The sequence below is a fragment of the Quercus lobata genome, chromosome 3 (assembly GCF_001633185.2).
Source record: "Quercus lobata isolate SW786 chromosome 3, ValleyOak3.0 Primary Assembly, whole genome shotgun sequence".
NCBI classification, from domain to species: Eukaryota; Viridiplantae; Streptophyta; class Magnoliopsida; order Fagales; family Fagaceae; genus Quercus; species Quercus lobata.
The window spans coordinates 60,903,851-60,928,182 of NC_044906.1; the positions used below are offsets into that span (position 1 = coordinate 60,903,851).

General features: G+C 36.2%; 2 protein-coding genes across 5 annotated transcripts; one reads left to right on the forward strand and one right to left on the reverse strand.

Moving 5' to 3' along the window:
- Positions 1–1,124: 1,124 nt before the first annotated feature.
- LOC115981200 lies at positions 1,125–1,835 on the forward strand. Its single transcript, XM_031103366.1, has one exon. The coding sequence runs from the start codon at positions 1,125–1,127 to the stop codon at positions 1,833–1,835; it is 711 nt and encodes a 236-aa protein (XP_030959226.1).
- A 6,475-nt stretch (positions 1,836–8,310) lies between these two features.
- On the reverse strand, positions 8,311–14,469 carry LOC115979676 (TMV resistance protein N-like). 4 transcript variants are annotated; one of them, XR_004089140.1, is made up of 6 exons: positions 14,224–14,469; positions 13,579–14,100; positions 11,839–12,931; positions 10,954–11,241; positions 10,239–10,759; positions 8,311–8,396 (listed from the first exon to the last, which is right to left on the reverse strand). XR_004089140.1 is itself a non-coding variant. In XM_031101739.1 (5 exons), exons 2-5 carry the CDS (start codon positions 14,079–14,081, stop codon positions 10,391–10,393), a joined length of 2,253 nt encoding a protein of 750 aa, XP_030957599.1. In that variant the 5' UTR covers positions 14,082–14,100; positions 14,224–14,469; the 3' UTR covers positions 9,962–10,390. The 4 variants fall into 4 exon arrangements, 1 of the variants encoding a protein (XP_030957599.1); XR_004089139.1 differs by having other exon boundaries at positions 8,359–8,444; XR_004089141.1 differs by lacking the exon at positions 8,311–8,396 and adding an exon at positions 9,542–9,951.
- Positions 14,470–24,332: the final 9,863 nt, after the last annotated feature.

The following is a 24,332-nucleotide window of genomic DNA, read 5'->3' on the forward strand; positions in this document are numbered from 1 at the left end:
ATGAGGATGATTCAAAGTCGAAGTTGGATAGATTTCTTGTGACAGCAAATGATTGTCTAAGTTGTTATCAGACCATTTTTCGATTCTTCTAGAGGGAGGTAATTTTCATAGAGGCAGGATGCATTTAGGTTTAAGAATATGTGGCTAAAGGATGAGTGTTTTGTAGAAAGGATGCTTTCCTAGTGGGAGTCTTTATCATTTTCATAGAGCTCCTAGTTTTATTTTAGCAAATAAGTTGAAGGCTTTGAAGGTTAATCTCAAGAGATGGAATGTGAAGGAGTTTGGTAATGTAGAAGAAAAGAGGAAGAAGTTGTGGAGTGATCTTCGAGTGTTGGAGACTATTGAGGATAGTCGTATTCTTATAGTGGAGGAAAAGTTGGATAAAGAAAGAATTAGTTGAAAATTACATAAAATGACACAGTTGGAAGAAATTTGTTGGAGACAAAAAACAAGAGTTTTTTGCACTAAAGAAGGAAATAGGAACACAAATTTCTTCCATCGGTTAGTGGGTTCAACAGAGATAAACCACCAGATCCAGATGGTTTCTCCATGGTTTTTTTTCAATTTTGCTGGAGCATTTTGAAATCAGATATTATGATTGTCCTTCATAACTTCCATGAGCAAATTGTGTTTGAAAGGAGTCTTAATGCTTCGTTCCTTGCCATCATTCCCAAGAAAGCTGATGCTATGAAAGTGAACGATTTTCATCCTATTAGTTTGGTGGGAGGGATGTATAAGATTATATCTAAGGTTTTGGCTAATTGTTTGTGAAGGGTGGCGCATAGTCTTATCTCGGATTCTCCAAAATGTCATTGTCAAAAGTAGGAAAATTTTGAATTCTGTTCTAATTGCTTCTGAAAGTATAGATAGTAGGATGAAGACAAAGGTGCTAGGGGTTATTTGCAAGTTGGATGTTGAGAAAGCTTATGATCATGTGAATTGGAATTTTCTCATGTATTTGCTTAAGCAGGGTGGCTTCTCAGAAAAATGGGGAATGTGGATTATGTAATGTATATCAACTATCAAATTCTCTATTTTGATCAATGTACCCCAATTGATTTTTTTGGAAGCACTAAGGGTGTTTGAAAAAGAGATCCATTATCTCGCTCCTTTTTGATATTGTCATGGCCTTGACTTGTATGTTGGATGCAGTTGCTACTTTGGGACAGTTTTTGGGCTTCTTAGTAGGTAATTCAGCTAGTATGTCGCTAACAGTGTCTCATCTCTTATTTGCAAATTATACACTTATTTTTTATGATGTTGATTCCCGTAATTTAGCTGCTTTGTGTGAAATTCTTGACAAATTTGAAGAGGTTTCAAGGTTAAAAATTAATTTCTTGAGATCAAAATTGGTTCCAATTAGTAACATGCTTAATATGGAGGAAGTAGTGGAAATTTTGGGTTGTAAGCAGTCTTCACTTCCTTTGAAATACTTGGGCCTTCTATTGGGTGCTACTTATAAAGATGAGACAATTTGGAACCCTATTTTGGAGATGATGGAGAGGCGTGTGGCTAAATGGAAGAGGTTGTATTTATCTAAAAGGGGTAAAGTAACTCTCATTAAGAGTACTCTATCTAGTTTGCCTACTTATTTCCTATCTCTCCTTCTTGTTCCAGTAAAAGTGGCTAACTGTAGGGAGAAAATACAAAGAGACTTTCTTTGGAGTCGTACTGATGCTCCTAAGGTACCTCTAGTGAATTGGTCTAAGGTTTGTAAGCTGGTGCAGAATGGCAGTTTAGGGATTAGGCATCCAAGAAGATTTAATTTTGCTTTTCTAGGCAAATGGTTGTGGAGATATGGAACGAAGAGAGAGATGCCGTTTGGAGGAGGGTAATTGAGGTGAAAATAGGGCCGGATGGAATGGTTGGTGCACAAATCCAGTGTCATAGACTCTATAGTGTTAGTGTGTGGAAATCCATTACAAGTGGTTGGCTGGACTTTTCTAAATATCTTCAATTTGCCGTGGGTGATGGTACTAGTGTAAAGTTCTGGGAGGATGTATGGTATATGGATTGTTCTCTTAAAGAAGTATTTCCAAAATTGTATAGTATTAGTCGAGCAAGGGAGTCTTCTATGTGGTCTTGCACTTCTCTAATGGGAGGCTTCATTGGGACATTCAATTTCAATGTCTAGTGCAGGATTGGGAGTTGCAAGCGTTGGCTCTTCTTTTTGATGTACTTTATTCCACGAATGTGCGGGATATGTGCGAGGTATTGGTGTTAATAAACTTTGTTGGAAGCCAACAATGAGTAGAGGTTTTGAGGTTCGAGGTTTCTATCACTTTGTATCTCCTCCTTCTTCATTTCTTTTCCTTGGAAAATGATGTGGCAATCAAAGGTTCCTCCTAGAGTAGCGTTCTTTTCTTGGATTGTTGCTTTAGGTAAGATCTTAACTACAAATAATCTTTGGAAGAGGCATACTGCAGTGCTAGATTACTATTATATGTGTAAAAGGGGTGGAAGTAGGTGGATCACCTTTTTCTTCATTGTCCTATAGGATTTGAGTTCTGGTCTATGGTATTTTGTTTTTTTGGTATCCATTGAGTTATGCCGTATAAAGTTAATGAGCTGTTAACTTTAAGGCAAGGTAAGTTTGGTAGACATCGAAATATAGATATATGGAGGTTTCTGCCACCGCATTGTTTATTTTGGTGCTTATGGCAGGAGTGAAATGCTAGATGCTTAGGATTGTGAACAGTCTATAAGTCTATTCTTAACTTAAATTCTTTCTTTTTCCATACTCTCCTTGATTAGAGTTTAGTTTTGCTATCTTGTTCTTGTTTATCCTTTCCTGATCTCTTGATCTTCTTAATCATTGTAATTTGGGTTCTTGATATTTGTGCCACTGTAGTACATTTCCAATGTACTTGGTTGGCTTCTTTACTTAATAAAATTTCTTACGTTACTTAACCAAAAAAAAAAAAAAAAGTCACTGATTGTACGACTCGAGGTCAAGTCTTCTCTAACCAGGGGAGAATGAGGAGGATAAGGAAGAGCTCAAGGAAAAAGAAGATTTTATATATACAAAGATTCAGGAATTGTGGTCTAGTTTTGATGTTGGACCTTCTTTTAGCACCTTTGATAGGTTATTTTAGTTATTCTTTAGTCTTTTAGGTTGGAAAGTTATTGGATCAGTTTTAATTAGGTTTACTAGAATAAGGGCAATTTGGTAATTCCAAATTTTCTGGGAAAATTAAATTTTACCACCTTAAATTATACCTCTGATTATACTTTGCACCCTAAACTTTTCGAATGCACGTTGTGCACCCTAAATTATTATCTTTGCTACACTTTGCATTCCGACATTAAGTTTATTGTTAATTTGGATGGAAAATATAGCACCACATGAAAAGACCTAATTGTCTCTCTTCTCAATGCTTTAAAAATAAAAGATAAATTACACTTTACCAACCTAAACTATACTTCTTATTACACTTTACACTCTAAACTTTGAATTTTCATCTAAGTTAACAACAAACTTAATATCAGAGCAAGGACAGACCCAGGTGGAGGTCCAAGCCCCCCTAGGTCCAAATATATATATATTTTTATTTATAATTAATATATTTTTTATTTTTATAGTTGCCCCCCTTCGCTTAGCTAACCTCACCCAAATAATAACTATCCAACCCAAAACTTAACAAAAACAATAAAAACATTCACAATGGTAATTGTCTTTTAGCGGGGGAAAAAAAAAAAAAAAAACTATTTCACCACCAAAGAACCAAAAAATCATATGTTATTGAAGAAGTTAAAACTAAATTTTTTGCAACTACAATAAACTAGTATAAATACCAATTGACTGTAGCAAATTGTTAAAAACAAAATATTTTATTATATTAAGATTATCTCTTTTTTCAATTAAAAAACTCAAATTATCTCTCTTCCTTTATTATTTTAATAAGTTGTTTATATTATTTTAAATGAAATTATTAAAAATAAATAAAACATTTAATATTAAGTGTATTATAAAGTGGGGTGGTAATATAGATAAAGTAACTTTTTAAAGTGCCAAAAGCTAAAAATTTTAATACCATCACTATGAATACTCTAACTTCAACAAAAAATAAAAAATAAAACATAGCCAGCCTAGTATTAAAAAAAAAAAACATTATTTTGTTTGTTTTTATTTTTATTAGTAAATGATTGCATTTTAATATATTTAGAAAGAACAATTTTATATATTTATAATTTTTTAATGTTATATGAATGTCTATTTGAAGTTTTTTTTTTCCTTTATAATCCGCCCCCCGCTAGTTTAAAATTTGGAGTTTGCCCTTTCAGAGAATAACAAGTATAATAGTTTAGGATGCAAAACTTGCACTCAAAAAGTTTACGGAGCAAAATGTAACATGAGATATAGTTTAGAGTAGTAAAGTATAATTTCCCAAAATTTTCTAGGATGGGCTGTCATTGGCTGTCTTAAAGGCCCATGAGTCTTATTTTATGTTTTATGTCATCCTGTTTGGTTTAGGAGTTATTAAGACTTTTGGTTACTAGTATTCCTATTCATTCTAGGAATAGGTTATTTAAGGGCCGTTTGGTAATGTTGTTCTAGTAACATTATTTGTATTTTTTGAAAATAAGTGCGAGTCAAAAAACATGTGAAAATACGTGTAATATTGTTTAAACACTGAAAACTGTTACTCAAAACACCTTACCAAACAGTCCCAAAGTCCAAGTCCTACTAGGAAAGAGATAACTACAGCCTCCATATAAAGCTCTATTGTAGTCAATATTATTTCATATGGTGATTGATTTATAAAATTTAGTAACTTATTTTAAGCTTTTTTGTGTGATGCAAACTTCTCTGGAGTGTGATACTTAGGAAGATCTAGGTGTGATTTCCTAGTATTTTATTTATTTTATTTTCTATTTATCCCATGTTTTAGCCTAAAACAACCTTCAATAATCATTCTTTTCTAGACTAGTACTCTTAAACATCAATCCTTACTCAAGAACTCATCAAGAAACCTAGAATAGTGCCGAATTCATAAAGAGCCTACATCAAATGACCAATATGGATATGCATTCAATTAGTGGCCAAGCCAAGATTTAAGTCTAAGAAATCTATATATATATATATATATATACCCAGGTGAAACTCAGAGAAAGTCAAATTAAAATTCCAAATTAAAGTTCAATTTTGTGCCATATGTCTAAATTTATGTGGAGACCACTAAGACAATATCTAATTAAAACTTGTAATTGGAGTACATTTTTGCACTACCTGTACTATTAAATTTCTAAATTTTACTGCAAAATATTTATATGAATGCAAGAACCAAGGAGTCTAATGGAATAGAACAGGCGTTATCCTCTTAAGTTAAACGACGTTCCAAAGAGAGAAAATTCTAGAGGAAAAAAACAAAGAGGAAATTAACACAGTTTTTCTTTACCAACTACACACAAATATCTCTTTCGAAACATCGATGGCAATGGCAATGGCAAGTCCACACAATTAAGACTTTCATGACCATCACTACTTCTGGTCTGTCATTTTTGTCCATTGTCACTTTGTTTTTCTATGATTTTTTTTTTTACTAATTCTTGTTGAGTGAAGATCTATTAATCTATTCTATGCGCTTATTACCCCACTTTAAAAATAAGTGATTTTTTCAAAAGATCTATGGTTTTTTCTTAATATCCTTCTAAAATTCCAGCCTTCTTACAGTGATCGGAGATTCAAAAACATGATTGAATCTTTGGATATGATTCTCACTAAGGTTCATCCCTCTTTGCAATTTTGTTCATTTTTTCCCTAATTTTGAGGTCTTTTTTGTTAGCACAATTCTCCACAAGATGAAGTATATACACCCTATAATGTTGCAGATATCCACATCCTCTATTGTGAACAATGTAAGAATGAGTATGGAGTTGTTTATAAATTCATAGCAAATAACATTCTCTTCATTTCCATTTGAAACATGCACACCATTTGTTTGGCAAAACTCCTCCCAACTCTTGCTGGGAATATTTAATTAGGGGTTTCATTTTTCCCTCTTTAAAACGAATTAACATTGATGCCTTGAATTTTTAGGGCAGGAATTTCTGTTTTGGTTCAACAAGTGGAGAGAGACACCAAAGATGCTCGGAAGGCCTATAGAAACGTATGTGTATTACATGCCGCCTCCTGTGCTTTTCGGTAGTTTTACTTAAATTTTTCTTTTGATATACAAACTAACCCCAATTCACAGGAATTGCTTAAGATCATTATTACATTTTTTGTTATCTAGGTTGCCAGATAACTCTTTGTTTCAACTTTATTTGAAAGGGAAAAAAAAGTTAAAATCTTTATCTTTGAGAGGTTTCCATTGAATCATTTCCTGAATTGGTGATAAAGATTAATGGGGAGATATTTCTAAGAAAAGGGCTCTGCCTTAGCAAATAAATAGCTATGATGGAAGACATCTGATACTTGCTGGCTTAGTGTAGACATTTATATTTTGTACATAGAAATTTGTTGGCAAAAGAAATGTCTTAGATACATTTTTTGGGATTGTAATTGTAGTGCATAGCAGTTTTTCTATCTTCAAGGTTTATAGAAAGCTTACTGAAAATGTTCAAAGGGCTTAAAGGTTTGTAATACCGTATGCAATATACATGGATGATGATCATTTAAATGTAAATCTTCTTTTGAAAATTGATTTTTTTTTTTCTTTTGTGTTTTAATAATTTTCTAACTGAATTCATTTTTGTCTCACCATTTTTACAGTACAAAGGTTAGCCATTAGTAGTTGACTTACTATTCATCTCATATCTTTTACAAACTACTGATCTCTTAGGTGATAAATATCATTTAGGTTTTGGATATTTGAATTGGGTGGGTTTTGATTTAGGTATTTGGATTAAATTTATTTATTTTTAATAATTTGGATTTGTTTGTAATTAAGGTATTTAAGTTAGAATTAGTTTTGCTGTGGGTATTCGTGTAAGATTTGCTTTTGATTTGTAATATAATCACTAAACTTTTATCCAGCTATAAGTTAATCTTTGACTTGGGAGAGAGAATGTCCACATGGAAGCCTTTCAAAATTAGATATGGAATTTGAGCATATTGGTTTAATGGGTATGTTTAATCTTCTTTGCAAGTTTTGATTTTTAAGGTATTTAAGTTAGAATTAGTTTTGCTGTGGGTATTCGTGTAAGATTTGCTTTTGATTTGTAATATAATCACTAAACTTTTATCCAGCTATAAGTTAATCTTTGACTTGGGAGAGAGAATGTCCACATGGAAGCCTTTCAAAATTAGATATGGAATTTGAGCATATTGGTTTAATGGGTATGTTTAATCTTCTTTGCAAGTTTTGATTTTTAAGCTTTTCGGGTTGTGGGTCTTTATGTTTTCAATTGGTTATGAGTGTTTTTTTTTTTTTTTTTTTTTTTTTTTTTCCCTTCCCTTTAGGGGCTGCTTGGATGCTGGAAAAAATGTTAGGAAAATAGAGAGAATTACCATTTATTTTTCTTTGTTTAGCTTCTGAGAAAATTAGCAGAGCATCCACAGCAGTGGAGCTAAAATTTTAGCAATTTAGCTCCATCAAAAGTTACTTTATTTATTTTACCTATACACATACTACAGCAGTGGATCTATTTTAGCTTTCAACATAATAAAATAATATAAACATCACAATATAATAATATATCTACTATAATAAAATAATACTTTAAAAAAAAAAAAAAAAAAAAACACCATAAACCATCCGCACAATCCACAACCCCTGCCAACGAAAAACAACCACCCCAACCGCACAACCGCCCAACAACTAGCAAGCCAAGAACTACCACCCACAACCACCGCCAAAACACCACCACACAAATCACCATTTCTGTTCAAAGGTGCAGGAATTATAGAACCCACAAGCATTAAACAATAAAAATAAAATAAAATAAAATAAAAAAGAAGAAGAAGAAGCGGCCACTGTATCTTCAGCACCGGAGAGAGTGGTGACCTCACGTTTCCTCTTCCACGCTCTGCATCTTCCATTGCGATTCCGTTTCTGCTTTGATATCTTAAATCTCAAAGAAGAACCAAACCAAAATCAAATCAAAACCTTTCTGATCTGTTCTGAATTTTCATTCACTAAGAGTTAATCTCTCAAGATGGGTATCGTGTTTACGAAAATGTTCTCTACTCTCTTCGGAAACCGAGAAGCTCGGATCCTCGTTCTCGGCCTCGACAATGCCAGAAAGACAACCATCCTCTGTGAGTTTATCTCCTTTCACGCTTACCCATTTCTTGTTTTTCAATTTTGAGTAATGGGTCTTCGTCCAATTTCGATAATTCAATCGTTTTTGCACTTGGGTTTTGTGCAGATCAGCTTCAGATGGGAGAGGTTGGGTCGGCGGCGTGGAGGACTGGGCGAGACGGATTCAAGGGATGAGAGAGGAGCTTTGGTCTGAGAGAGCAGAGAGGGAGTAACGTGAGAGAGAGAGAGAGAGATGAGCTGTAAACGGAAAGAGAAAAAAATGAAATATTATTTTAATGAGAAGTGTAATAAAATATTATTTTTTTTTTTAGCTTCTTGCTACAGTACACATCTATTTATAAATGTGTACTGTAGCAAGAAGCTAAAATTTTTTACTTATACCTCCACTGCTGTGGTGTAGTTTTTTGTATTTTGGTGGAGCTAAAATAGCTATATAGCTATTTAGCTCCACTGCTGTGAGTGCTCTTAGCTACTATGAAAGAAAATATCATATTGATCCCCTACTTTCAAAGTTCTTTTGTTTCTATAAATGAAAAAGTTCACCTTAGTGATGCTAAATAACTAAGCCATGTTGTGTTAAGTGTGGAATTCTGTTTTCCTAGGTGCCAATCAATGAATTCTAATTTTAAAAGATATTTAAATTATAGCTGTTTGACCACGTTGGGCTCCAAATCAGTAAATTTCATGATTTTTTATTTGATTCATTTTACTTTTAAATTGTGGGTTTCTTAATTTATTTGGATTACTTACTAAGAAATGTATTGCTTTTTTTGGGATTCCGAAATTGTTTACTCTCTAATACATATGCTTAATAAAAACAATGTTTAGGCCTACATTTTGAGAATGGCCAAGGATCACTTTGTAAAAACTATAATTGACCTAAATAATCTCATGCGCCTATCCCCATTCAATTTAGGAGATATCATTGGACTAATTTATTTTTTATTTTGTATTGTATTTAGTAGTCTTACAGACTGTGATTTGATTAGTTGTCGGGCCAAGATTTAAGTCTAAGAAATATATGCTAATGTAAATTAATTTAAGAAATATTAAGTGATACTAATGACAAAATAAATAAACAACTATATGCTAATGTTATTGTCATACACAAAAGTAATATAAAATGTAAACTTTAATTCATTTTTCCATACCTAGTTTGATTTACTCAATTGCAAAATCTACCTCGATATGAGTTTGTTTAGAATTTGGCCTGAACTCATTATTATGATCAAGCTTCTCTTTAAAATAAATTGAGAAATTAAATTAATGTAAAAATATTACGAATATAGCAATATACCTATCAAGTTGAATACATGCCCCAATGCCATGAATGCTTTTAAAATGTTATGTAGACATTTTATCTTCCTCTTTTAAGTTGTTAAAATTTGGGTTCATAGCAGAAACTCTGATTGAGATTGAAAAGCTTCATAACGAGAGAAAAAGTTGTAAATAGGAGGCCAACTGCCTGGTTTTTAATTTCAGAGTCCTATTCAATATTTTTTTTTCCAGTCCTATTCGGCAAAGTAATGTGCAGAAATTAGGTGGGATCGATTATTTAATGTAAGTGTTCCCATGTGAATGTAAAACTTGGCTTCTTGTTGACAAGCTAAAACATATAACAAAGTAAAAAGTTGATTGTCCTTCGTCTCAAAGGGCAAATAACCCTTCACTACAATACAGTATTACTACTATTTGAGAATTTTTGAGAAGGCAGGGGGGCAATTGCCCCTCCTTCCCTCCACCCCTGCATCCAATAAACAAAACAGTTTATTCAAACCATCAAAACCTCCCTCAGTGGTAATTCACAAGGAAAAGTGACGAAAACTAAAAATAAAGCTTTTCTATTTTCAAGAGGATCATGGCTAAACTCTTTCAAGACAAAACCTACCCAGTAAATGTCTATGCAACAGCTAAACAATCCAAATCTACACAAAATGCTAGACAAGCAGTATGCAATATTGCAGCTACAAAGAAAATATAGTAAAATAAGATAATAATTGTAACCAAAAGGATGTGTCAGATAGTTGTTACCTCGTTCAGTTTCCCCAGGAAAGCTCCAACTTGCACTATGTTCTGCCACGTTACTGTCATCATAGGTTCTCATAATTTTGGTAGCTTTTACTACTGCTGAATTTTCAAATTCATCATGAACACTATCAAGCCTTGACTTAAAAATTTCCTTTTCACATCCACGACATATCAATGGAAGAGGGAACTTCTCGAATAGCGGTTCCAGTTAAATCAAGTTCCTTCAAGCATTTGATTTTCCCCAAGTTTTCTGGCAGGTTGGAAAGTTTTGAGCATCCCAAAAGAATGAGTTTTTCAAGAGACCTTAAACCATCCATGCTGCTCGGAAGGTTGATAAGAGATCGGCAGAATTCCAAATTTAAAACAGTAAGCTTACTGAGTTGTCCAATGGATGGGTGGATCTCAACCAAATTTATGCATCCGCTAAGACATAGTTTCTCAAGTCTTGGAACCCCTGTGAAGTCGGGTGTCCTAATAAGGTTTAAGGAATGTCCAAGATTGATGAGTTTTAACTTGTCTAAATACTGTTCAACCAAAAAAGAAGGGATAATTAGCTTCCATTAAACATTGAACTTTTTTAGTTAGAAATTTTTTAAATAATAACAATTTTTCTTAACAAAAGGATGAAGCTCAATTACAAAGGGAGTGTATTTGAAGAAACTCCCAAAGAAAAGATAAATAATAAGTGATAAAAAGACAGTTAGAAGAACATAATCACCTTTACACCTCTCCAAAGATATTCAATTTTGCTAAACTGCAGTTTAAGTTCAACAAGCTCTTTTGATTGGAATCTGGAAGGCAAACATTTTGAAGAATACCCATGCCAATCAAGAAGTCTTAATTTGTTAGAAAGATGATTGAGGCCTTTTAGGATGTGCACATTATCAATTATAAGCAATCTAAGATTACACATCTTTGAAAAAACTTCAGAATAGGATTCAATGTGCTGATATGCCTCATCCCCTCCAGGTTTGTCTAGGACTATGGCTTGAATTGTTTTTGATGCCTAAGAATCAAAAGCAAAGATTAGTGAATTGCACAGCAAAAGTTAAGAACACTTGAAATTTTCAGTTTTATAGTGTTAGAGGCAAATAATATCTATACTGAGTTTTTCACATATATAACCTCCTCTTGACCATTGGTAAATTCAAGAAGGTGAAGGATGAAAAAATGCCAAATTGAGCACTTGGAAACAATTTAATTTTTTTATTATTAATAAACTAAAAGTGTTATTTTCATTTGAGAATTATACATTGCAACTAGAAACCATGCAATTTTACAATTCAAATAGATAAACAATGTCACAATCACATTATGTTTTTAAAATGTAAAAAAATAGGATTTAGGAAAGATGAATTCTTTTTTTTTTTTTTTAAGTGAATCACATTATATTTTCAAAAATCAAGAAATAGTAAGCATATTAACATGAAATTAGATGAAATTTGTATTCTGTATATCATGAATAAAGTGCTTATTTAACTACATGCATATCAGCTTGCATTTTTTTTCTTTTCTTGAGGAACTAATTTCTTGAATGAACTTGTGTTCTGTATTTATTCATTATTTCCCTTAAAATAAAATGTTGTCTTGCCAATGTTCTTACCGTTTTGTTCATCAATACATGAAACAAATCCTTATGAAGCCACAACCTACTGCGCTTCCCAGGCTCTTCACGTGATTCTCGACGTACAATTTCCTTATCCATTTCTTGTAGTAGATCATGCATCTGCAATGTGTCGTTTTCTATGGTTAGGAGAGATTTATCCATGAGTACTTGTATTCCGATTTTTGCGTCAAAACCACAGGTCTCTAATATCTCTATTACTTGATCTTTCATCTTTCCTCTAAAGAAACATGCAACATCTAGAAATATTTCCTTCCACATATCCTCCAGGCCATCATAACTTACTTTAAGTGTGTCAAATATTTCCTTTTTAGGAAATTTTTTAAATATGTCTAATGCACTTTTCCATGTATCCATCGTTCTTCCAAGCAAAAAGGAACCGAAAGTTATTAGAGCTAATGGATACCCATTAGCATAGCAAACAACATCCTGGGATAGTTGCATATAACCTTCATCGGGTTGCTCTTTTTTGAAGGCTTTCAAACAAAAAAGTTTTAAAGCATCATCATTGTTTAATGGATTAGGCTTATATATTTTATGCACTCCATGATGGTCCAACAAATGTTTATCTCTAGTTGTTATGATGATCAAACTCCCCAATCCAAACCAACCATGCTCTCCAGCTAAATTTTCTAGTTGGTCCAATTTGTTAACATCATCCAGAACAATTAGAACTTTTTTTTGACATAGCCTTTTCTTGATCATGTTAACTCCGTGATAAACATTCCTTATATCTGCATCTTTTTCCTCCAAAATATCTGCCAGAAGCAGCTGCTGTAATTGAAGCAAATCAAATTTTTCTGAATATTCCCTAACATTAGCAATGAAAGAAGAACCTCCAAAATACCTGTGAAAATTTTCATAGAAAACTCTAGCAAGAGTTGTCTTTCCAGATCCCCCTATACCACAAATCCCAATCATGCAAACATTGTCCTTAAAATTTGAATAGAAAGTGAACAATTCTTCCATTGAAGAATCTATTCCAATGAAGTTACGAGTAATGCTTGTGAAACTTGAACGCAGATGTTGTGATATGATTTCTACAATGCTTTTGATTGATTCTGACAAATTCCTGTGAAGATGATAGAACAATAATTAAGTGATGGTCCGAACCAGTCATAAAATCTTTGGGATGAAGAAAAATATTAGGTTAAAATATTCCTTGGCCAAACAAATATGAACTCATTAGCTCAGGCAACGTGGATACAACTACTCAACTATTCATATGAGAATTGTATGATTATATTTACTGAAACAAATCCATCAAATTTTGTTAATTACTTATCATGTGGACAATTTCCATTCTTTCCCGAGATATGTGGCCTTCCCAATTATAGAGCTCAAAGAAAGAAAAGGGAAAAGACAAAAAAAAGAAAAAAAAAAAAGAAGGCAAAATATGGAGAGAAGCAGAGCAGCTGCAAAAATATCAGTTCAAAAGTCCTTGAAGCTCAGCTCTACCTAACTACCTCTTAAAATTATGTAAACATTTTAATTCTTTAAACAATTGGTTTGTGAATAAAATTGTCCAAATGCACTTTATGGATTTTATCTAACCGAAAACAATATTTCAGTCAGTAAAAACTAATGTAATTGTTGTAATATTTTTCCATGCAGTCATATCATGATACATTCTATTAGCTATTTATATAGCTCATGATATTTAAAAAAGAAAATTTTCTTTTAAATATCATCATAAAAATAAATTTGTTAGGAAATTACCCATCTTGTAGATGCCAACCAGACAGATTCGCCACTTCTGTCAAAGCAGCTCTCCACATTTGAACCTTCTCCATGTCCCCCTTAAACCGTTCTTCGTGCTTAGTAAAAGCTTCTGCAAAAATTCCACTTTGCCTCCGCACATCAGATGGATTAACGTTATAAAAAACCGGCAGAACTCTCATTCCCGTCTTTTCTCTGCATCCGACGATGTGGACAAGCTCTTCCAAGTGGTATGCCGAAGATACATAATTTCTTGAGAAAATGACAATCGTAAACCTCGATCCTTCTATTGCTTCGAAGATCTCTCGTAAAATATGTTTTCCTCTCTCCATTTTTTCATCAATAAAGGCCAAAACGCCCTTCTGTTTCAAAGCAGTATATAGAAGGCTTGCGAAACTATTGCGGGTGTCCTCGCCTCTAAAAGTGAGAAAGACATCGAATTTCCATCGAGGGGTTGAAAAAGGAGAAGACGCTGATGACGTTGACGGTCCTTGAGTGCTCATGGATTCCGTTGGAAATATACTGGTAAATCTTAAGCTTGTATTAAAATTCAATAGAAACTGGAGACGATTTGATATGTACATTTTTCAATTCAAGGACGAAGTGAAAGGAAATAAATAAAAGAGTGAAAAAAAGAGAACTTACAGATCGAAAACCTTGATGTCCTGAAACAACGCCGGGTTCAGTTCCGATTAAATAGTAATTGCTTTTTAGCAAATGAATGGATAGTAAAATAGTGTTCTTTCTCCGTGTATTAGAGAGGGACAAAAAGGATAGAGGAATAGCAGATCGGAGGAATTCATCCACAATTTCACGGCCTGTTATTTATTAAGTCAAATCATCGCTCATCAGCAAGACCAAACAAAGAACAGACCTAGTCAACAAAGGCAACTGGACAGTAACTTTTACTGATTTTCGTGATAGTGGTGATGACCAGCTATGATTTTCGAGATGGTGGTGACCAGCTATAAAGCACCTTTTCAAATTCTTTTATATTTTCATATCTTTAAGCTCATATATATATATATAATTGCCACGGTAAAAGCATCCTTATCGGATGTGTCAAAAAAATCAATTTACCATATTAAAGACCAACTTTATTTTTTCTCAAAAAAAAAAAAAGACCAATTTTATTATTTTATCACATTATTTTATAACATTCCATTTATCAGATGTTTTAATATTCAATTCTATATATTAAAATAATATTTACTACACATTAAAATAATATATTATCTCGTTCCCATTATCATCAACAACAGCCACAATATCAATGGCACAACCACTAGCCACCAATATCCACTACCGCAACAACACCTCTACTACAAACCAACCACCACAATTACTCACCAATATCAAATCAACCCAAATTGCAGCAAAAAAAAAAAAAACCCACAACCAAAGAGAGGTAGAGTGAAAGGCGAACAGAAAGGAGAAGGAAGAGGGTGAGATCGCCTGCCAAACCCAAAGCTATCACCAACTAAACCCACTTTCAAGCTCACATCGCCAAGCACCACCTTCAACCACCAAATCCACCAACCACTGGCCGCTGTTAAAACCCATCTACCACCATCGATGAACCCAAGAGAGAGATTCACCACCATGGTAAACCTAACAAACCCATCTACCACCATCGATCACCACCATGGCAAACCCAACAAACCCATCTACCACCATCGATGAAAATCTGACGCCACGGCCGCAGCCGCAGCCGCAGCCACAGCCACCGATTTCGACAAAGTCGCGGCTGCCTTTCCTCCTCTCTTGGCCGTTGCCGCCGCCTTCTTCTTGCTCGCATCTGATTATGAGAAGAGGAAGAACACAGGTTGGGAACTTGGGAGAAAGAGAGAAACAGATTCTGAGAAGGGAGAGAGAAAATCAAATAAAGAAATGAGAGGAGAGAGAAAAGTCGAATGAAATAGTATTTTTCAGTTTACATTTGTGTCCGTACCGTTGCAAATTTGCAACGGTACGGACACAAATGGTAAAAATTTGGCACATATAGAACATCTGATGGGAGGTGTTTTTTGTGTTTGGTGTGGCAAATGTGCCAAATATTTGGCATTTGCCACATTTGCCACATTTGCTGTGGGTCATCTAATACTAGTATTTTTGGTAATTTATGATCGTTTACGAAACAGTATTTGTTGTTCAAATACCATAACAAGTATTTTTTTTTTTTTGAGAAAAAAAATACTTGTTACTAAAAATACCATAATAAGTATTTTTATCATACTTTTTCATCCATGTATATTTTTACAACACATAAATAATGTTACTAAAAATTTCTTACCAAACAGTCCCCTAATATAATTATTAAAAGGGAGGGGTTTTTGTTTTTTTGAGAAGAAAGCAGAACTTCATTGGGTCCGACTCCCCTCCCGTTTGAAACCCTCCCGTTCTCTCTATTTTTCTAATCTTCTTTCCCTCACCTCTCCTCTTCTCTCTGCAAATTACCATTGTAAGGTCACAATTTGGAGCCCAAGCCCAAGAGTTATGGGGTCTTGGTCTAAGGAGCCTAGAAACAATGAATTTGTAGAGGGTGGGCTGTAGAACTAGGTCTAGACAAGTGGACAGCGGTTAGTATTGGGCTATACAACAATTAAACACAAGTAAAACGTGTTAACATCCATAGATCATCAGTCCGAGAAGGATAGATCAATATATCTCAATTTATGTTTGAAGACTATGGTCCTTTCTATTGCTACCCCCTTTCTTTCTCCTTTTTCCGTCCCCCTTCCTCATGGGAACTCTCTATCTTATGCAGCCCTCTTGAAACCATCGTGGTCTTACACTTGTTAATCATCTGGATCCATACTTGAGTGCTTGTCCCATCGGACACCCCCTTTCAGCCTTCTGTGAGTTGCGGTGGCCAAGGAAGCACTGTTCACAGGTCCTCTCCACATTAATGTGGCCAGAAAAGTAGCTGCAACGCATTTAATGCGACAGCAGCAGCCTCTCCTTAGATATTTTGCATTTCCTTCTTTCCAGTAGGTCTGTGGGGCACATCCCTATCGCTAATGCCCATTGGGCAGCTCTTTCTAGTAGCCAAAGTGCATGTTTGAGCCATGCTTATCACGTCCAAGGAGGCATTCCTCCTTGGACAGTCCTCCAAATACCCCTTGTCTACGAGAGCTAAGTTGGAAATCTCTTTAGCAACCATTTCCTCTCCTCAGACACTGTTAATCATCCCGGGTGGGGCCCCAGGCCCATTACACGATTTGGGGTCTTTGCCCCCACAATTGCCCCTCAAAATTCCGGTTTTTCCCTATTATCCAAGGAGAAAAGAGCAGAATTTTGATACTTAATGGATAAGTCACTCCAATTCTTTAATTCACACGTGTGGGAGCATCGTTTCACGCGCCTCATTACTGCTACTGATGTTTCGTAGCCCGCGAGGCACCATTAATTGCACCAGAAGACTCTATGTCCCTTCGCATCCAACGGTGGGGCGCTAAACCAACAGCAGATATTCTTCTAAAATTTTGGGCGGGATTAATCCCGTCCATTTTCCCTTGCTATAAAAGGCCCATGAGGGAGATTACTTTCCCTTTTTTAGAAAAAACATTCAAGCATCCCAGAGCGTTTCAGTATCTTCTCTCACGAAATACTCCAAGTTCCTGAGTTCCATAGCCGTTCCTGTAAAGATTCCTTGCGGATCTTTTAAAGTTTGAGGGATTTAGAACTCGTATTCCCGTAAGTTTCCATTTTCCATATTTCCTTACCCACATTTTATTTTTGCTTTCCTCGGCCTTCTTTCATTTATAAATCTTTCTCCGCGCCCTTTAAGGTTACCTAGATGGGTAAGTTTAAGAGCTTAGTAGATTCTCTGGTCAGTATGGAGGGGTTTAGGGCCAAGTACCATATCCCGCGAGGAGTGGGTTTAGAGTACTGCCCTTCGGAACAAATCTTAACCGACAAAGAAACGAGGTAGGTCGTCATTCCTATGATCGCTTTCATAGAAGGAGGAATAACAATTCCTATGGGTAGGATAATTAGGGATTACTTGCGTAAGCATAGGCTGGCCCCCTACTAGTGCGCCGCTAATATGTTCCGAATCATAGGGTGCGTAAACGCTCTGAATGACCAAATGAATCTCGGCCTCTCATGGCACGATGTTGTTCACTTGTACGAGTGCCACTGCCTTTCCGAGACGTATTACCTGAAATCTAGGTCCGATGAGGTGAGACTGATATCTTGCCTTCCCAAGTCCAACAAAGGCTTGAAGGATGATTATCTGGTCGTCTCCGAGGAGTGGCACGACGGTCTTCACTGCCCAGTTACGGCAAGAACACCACGTGGGACACTCTAGGATCAGGTCCCTAGGCGGGGATCTTAGTCCTTTGAGCTTTCCTTTTATTTGTTTTTGTCTTGGTTTTGGCTACTCGTTCTCTCGGACTGATGTAACCCTTCCTGGGGATGTTTTGCAGACAAAGTGCACACCACTCCGAGGATCAGCCTGGTCAACGTCCAAGCTCTCAACTACCTCTTGAGGTCAGAGATCTTTGTGAGCGAGGACGGGCAGTTACAGGCCGCTCACCTTATTTTGGACTACGAGGCTCTATCCCGTGCGTTCGTGGACGTGGGCCAAGCGATAAGGGTCGAAAGTGTCACGACCCAAATCCATGGAACATGAATTTAGATGCATGACTAACTTGCTGAACTTATATCACTCAATAAACATGATTAATTTAAACATAATTCAAAACTCCAAATAAACAATGCTATTGATAAATCTCTTACAATAACTAAAATCCACAAATTTAGAATAATCTCCAAAATACTGTGAAATCTAAAGCGGAATAAAAAAAAAATAACTAATAATCTTTTAAGACTTCAAATATTATTGACTTCGCCTAAACTCCCACGCTCTACCTTGCACCTTATGAAGCAATCCAAATGTTCTGTTCCCCAAGTAAACTTTAATCTGAAAATTGTAATTGATGAGGTGAGCCACACATCCAGTAAGTAATTATACAGAATACACAACGGAATAGAGTCAAGCAAAGCACGAGTATTTTGATTTTTTTCACAAACTCATTCAATGATATCAAAAATAATTATTCCAAAACATATAATGAATCACTTAATACATGTATAATCGCATCTTAAAGTCATTTGAAATCACATACACATAATTGATCAGAGCACAGTGTCACATATACACATCACATATTCTCACATACAATCCTGTGAGCGGATACCAACATCTAACGCCTGCTGGTGAGGAATCAACACATATTCTCACATACAATCCTATGAGCGGATTTACACATATATCTAATATATCTGATCAATTCTAAAAACACTTATTTTGAGTCACATATCACAAAGCAAAGTTTATACAAAATATAATAATTTACTTGATATTAACAATTTCTTTTCAAATACAGAGGCATATCAAAGATCACAATATCGAATAGAACATAAATCAAAAGATGCTTGACTCTCATGGGAAACGAATAGAACTGAGGAGTTTATGTAAATATATTACAATTCTTGAGTAAATCTGAAAATTAAATTTGCTTAAAGATACATTTTAAATACCATTTGGATAATAGGAATATGACCTTGAAATCACTTGGTTTTAACATATTTAAAGAACAAGAACCTTTTTAGAAAACTTACATTGAAACTCAATTATTTATGAAAAATAGTTTAGCTTAGAAATCACCTTTAAAATGAGATTTGGACATTCGAAACTTATTTAAAATTCAAAGTATCTCTTTAAAATATTATTTCATAGTTGAAATTTCTCTTTCAATGATACAAAAATACTTTTGACAAACTTTTGAAAACTTTTAACTTCTAAGAACCTAATGGACAAAACTTGTGCATATTACGCAAAATTACTTACCTCTCTTGCTAATATATCCGAACACAGCCAAGCACTTTTAGTCTTCCGTAAGCTCTAAACAGAAAATTACTTTAATCAATAAGCATGAAAATTCATTATCATAAACTACTTCCTAAAAACACTATAATCCTCCATAACCTTCTCTTTTTCCTAGAGTCATAATATAGGCAGAATTATTTCCCATACATAGAAACATCTAATCCGAATATACCTATTAGTTATTCTATAACAATCGACCAATATATCAAATATCATATTAAACCAACTACAAGACTTCATGTTATTATTGAACACCACCTTCTCTTTAGGGTCAATCCTAAACTAGTAATATAATAGAAGTATTCAAAGTCTAGTCTAGTCCTTCATACCAAATCTTTCACGCACTAAAGTATAATAACCGAATTAATCATGGCAGCGATACACTTGAACAGATATTCTATTCATCTTTAATCACAGGCCAAATACTATATGACAATAGTTCTAATAAAAACTATAGATCTGCCACTGCCAAGACTAGGGAATGATTACCTGATGAGAGATCAATCTTTGAGTGCTAACTATAATCTATAGATGATGTCTCCAGCCGTCCATGCTCTTTTCTTTTCATTTTTTGGTTAATGAATATAATGAAGAAACCCTAGAGCCTTCCAAGATTTTATAGCTTCTAATAAACCTCAATTTAAGGTATTATTAACTACTGACCTATTTAGGTAAGCTAGAACTCCAAGGGATTCCAATAACTCTTAGACTTGTTATCCAAAAAGGTTTTTATTCTCTCAACCTTTTCCTTAACTGATAAGGAGAATAATGCTTTAATTCCTTAATCTTTCTATAACTGAAACAAAATAAATGAGGACTACACGTTACCTAATTGTGCAGTCTATTGTTTCATCTCTTACTTTGGGTAGTAATCTTTGTTGGCCACAAAATTACACCTCACATGTAGCATATCCAAAAACTAACTATGTAAATAATCCTATCATGACATTACATGTTTATCCACATCACTTGTCAAAGCTAAAAAAATAATATTAATAATGATGACAAAATCGGGGTATTACAGGGAGTCCCCGATTAGCTCGTATCGACGTTTCTATACCGGAGTTTTTAGCTTGAAGAGACTTGCCACCTGTCAAGCCGCCCGCTCATCGTGTTCCCCAAGAGGTAGCCACTTTGGGGGAGGGAATTGACTCTTTGCACTCATCCCTCGAAGCTAAAATCAATCACTTCCTCTTCGTCGAAGAGGGTGAGGTGTCAACAAGGCTCGTAGAGCTTTCAGACTCAGGCTCGGATCTAGATCGCTTCTCGATGGCTCACTCCCCAAAACTAATAGTTGCACGGATCGATACAAGCCAAGAAGTTAAAGAGGAAGGCATGGATCTAAAGTCGAGATTTGGTCTGAGAGGCCTTATGTCTAGCAGGAATAAAGGGCAATCTTCCGAGGATGTCCATAAGGAGCAAGTCCCTGCTAGTCTTCCTTCTCCACCTCCTTCTCCTACTGACCCCGCACTGCAACCCATTCCAAACTTAAGGAGGAAAAGGCTAGTTGATGAACTGGAGGAGGGTGAGGTCGACCCTTAGAAGGCCAAACAGCAGAAGAAAGGCAAGGAGCCTAAAGACAAAAGGACAAAGTCCATAGACAGCCGGGATGAGGCTGCACAGAGGAGGGGGCAACGCACTTGGTCCCCTTGGCTCGAATTTGATGGCGCTCCCATCCCTTAGGACGTGACCCTCTGGGAGTCTTAGCAGGCGCAAGCGCTGCATCTTGCTGAGGCTCTACAGCAACCCCTCCTCTTGCCTCGTGACATGGACGGGCTCCGGATCACGAGGCAACAAGACCTCTTTATGTCATTGAAGAGGGATCTCGCGATGGTAAAGCAAAGGCTCCCCATTGTTCAAGTTCCTGGTTTTATATTTATCTATTTGTCGTCTACGTTCTGACGATTCTTCTGTTACTTTTATGCAGGTTACTCAGCAAATCTACGTGGCCAAAGAGTGGGTGAAGAACTCCTGAGATGAAGTGAACGCTGAGGTTTAGTCCTGCCTCGTAGCTAAGAAAGTCGTCAGTGCCCTTAGGCTGGAGAAAGAAAGCCTAAATGAGAAGGTCAAAGAGACCATTAAGGCCCGAGACAGCACTGAAGTAGGCCTTAAGACCACAACAAGGCAGGCCGAGGACATGCGTCAGCTGCTGCACACAACTGAAATAAACATGGCCATCGAGAAGCAATTAGTCCTGGATCTCAAAGCGCAACTGCAACAGGCTAAAGAGGCAGCTCGGGTGGCCAGAAAGGCATCTGAAGCTGCGGTAGCAGCCTCTTATAAGCGTGGGGTGAAGGACACAAAGACCAGGCCGACCGAGGAGGTGGCTGTGGTTTGCAGGGTCTACTGCACCGAGTCCTAGGGAGTAGCCATGGATCAGGCGGGAGTCCCTGCAGACTCCAAGCTCAGGAGAATCGAGAATATCTTCTTCCCCAAGAATATTCGAGAGATTCCTGATTCGGATCCTTCTGAGAAGCTCCCTTCTACCTAGACTTCTGTTCCTGATCCCATTGTTCCTAAGGGGAAAGGAGTGGATGAGAAGGCTCTGTCACCGGCTAAGGACAAGTTGCCTGAGGACACCCTTGCAATCAGAGACGTTGTTTCGCAGGCCAAGGATGCCGAATCTAAGTCCAAAACTAGAGATGATCGTCCCGAGACTGATGACCCCACAAAAGGCCCAATCAAAGATAAAGCTTAGAACTTTAGGTGTGGGGTTTTCTTTTGTAATTGTTTCCTTCTGTCTTTTCATTTACTTGGCTTTTGCCAGTGCTTGTAAGATAATTTACCTTTTAGTTTAATGAATGATAGAACTTCTTCTTCTTTGGTATTTATTTTTACTGTTTTAACTCTATTGTCATCATGAATGAATCTAGATTGTGTTGCTAGATTTCCAATTCATTATTCGTAGTTGAAGTAATATATCTTAGTACAAACAATAGAAAAAAATTCTTCCCCCGTGTCTTGCGTCCTTTCTAAGTGATTAATTTCCCTTAAGCCTATAGTCCGAGGAGCCACACAGGACTTAGGTTCTGTTTAATACTTAGGTAAAAATACGAAGTGATTAATTTCCCCCAAGCCTGTGATCCGAGAAGTCACGCAGGACTTAGGTTCTGTTTAATACTTAGGTAAAAATACGAAGTGATTAATTTCCTCCAAGCTTGTGGTCCGAGGAGCCACGCAGGACTTATGTTCTGTTTAATACTTAGGGTAGTATAACCCGAGGCAGGTCTTGTGCCGAAGAGGTAGCGAGGGTAGCCAAGGAATCTGCATGTGTGTTTCCACTTCTAGAAATATATGACAATCTAAAAGATTCAAACCCTAATTGTAAGCGTCTCACCTGACCCAAATATTCTTGCATTCTCACATCTCTAGCCTCCAATTCACCCTTCACTTGGCCCACAACTAACCTTGAATATGATAACATCTCTACTGTCTTTCCGCCCATTTTCTGAACCATAGCCATTCCCTTCAATAGAGCCTTATACTCGGCTTCGTTATTTGTGACCGTGAATCCCAATCTTAATGATTTTTCAATGGTAATTTTCTAGGGTGATACTATAACTAGCCCCACTCCAGATCCTCTATGGTTGGCTACACCATCTACATATACTTGCCAGTATAAAGCGTCTTGTCAGGAGATCATGCCAACCGATTTTCCATCCATGTTTTGCCTTGCTGCCTCTACTTCTAACTTGAGTTCAGCAAACTTGGCTACTAGATCGGTAAGGACTTGGCCCTTTATTGAAGTCCAAGGCATGTACTTGATGTCAAAAGCTCCTAGAACCGTGCTCCATTTAGCAATCCTCCCTGTATAATCAACACTTCGGAGTATAGACTTGAGTGGAAGCTGGGTTAGGATAACAACTGTGTGTACTTGGAAGTAATGGGGAAGTTTTCGTGTAGCATGTACCACCGCTAAAATGGCCTTCTCCAATGGCAAATAGCGGACCTCGGCCTCATGTAATGACTTGCTCACATAATAAATTGGCCATTGTATCCCACTATCAACTCGTATCCACACCAAGCTTACAGCATGAAGGGCTACAACAATATAAGCGAATAAGACCTCGTCTATTTCAGGAATGGACATAATAGGTGGCTAAGATAGATATTCTTTAAGTTGCTTGAAGGCCAATACACATTCCTCGGTCCATTCAAATTCCTTCCATTTATTCATCAAAAGGAAGAAAGATTTGCACCTATCGGTTGACTGAGAGATAAACCGATTCAAGACAGCAATCATTCCGGTGAGCTTCTGGACCTCCTTGGGATTCCGAGGTGGTTGCAAACTGTGAACAACTTTGATTTGATCGGGGCTAACCTCAATTCCCCTGTGTGTTACCATATAGCCCAAAAATTTGCCTGACCTTACGCCAAACGAACATTTGGAAGCATTGAGGCACAATTTATGTTTCCTCATAATTCCAAAAATGTTTCTGAGGTCTCTTACATGCTCGGACACCACCTTACTCTTTACCACCATGTCGTCTATATAGACTTCAATATTCTTGCCCAACTGTGATTCAAACATTCTAGTCATCATCCTTTGATAGGTAGATCCTGTGTTTTTCAAACCAAAAGGCATCACTTTGTAATGGTAATTTCCAATAGGAGTGACAAAGGCTGTCTTTTTCTGATCATCCAGGGTTGGTGGTATTTGGTGATACCCCTGAAAGGCATCTAGGAAGCTCATTTGAGGATGGCCCACAGTTGCATCCACCAATTAGTCTACCCGAGGCATAGGGAAAGGATCCTTTGGGCAAGCTTTACTCAGATCGGTGAAGTCTACACACACTCGCCACTTCCCACTCTTCTTCTTCACCACCACAGTGTTAGCCAGCCATTCGGGGTAGAAAAC

What these genes read in the sequence shown, in the direction of transcription:
- LOC115981200 (XM_031103366.1), top strand. Translation starts at nt 1,125, where the DNA reads ATGGCCTTGACTTGTATGTTGGATGCAGTTGCTACTTTGGGACAGTTT.
- LOC115979676 (XM_031101739.1), bottom strand. Translation starts at nt 14,081, where the DNA reads ATGAGCACTCAAGGACCGTCAACGTCATCAGCGTCTTCTCCTTTTTCA. An exon ending in GGTTGGCATCTACAAGATGG is followed by an intron (nt 12,932 to 13,578) that starts GTAATTTCCTAA and finishes TCATCTTCACAG; the next exon opens with GAATTTGTCAGAATCAATCA. An exon ending in ATGTATTGATGAACAAAACG is followed by an intron (nt 11,242 to 11,838) that starts GTAAGAACATTG and finishes TTTGATTCTTAG; the next exon opens with GCATCAAAAACAATTCAAGC.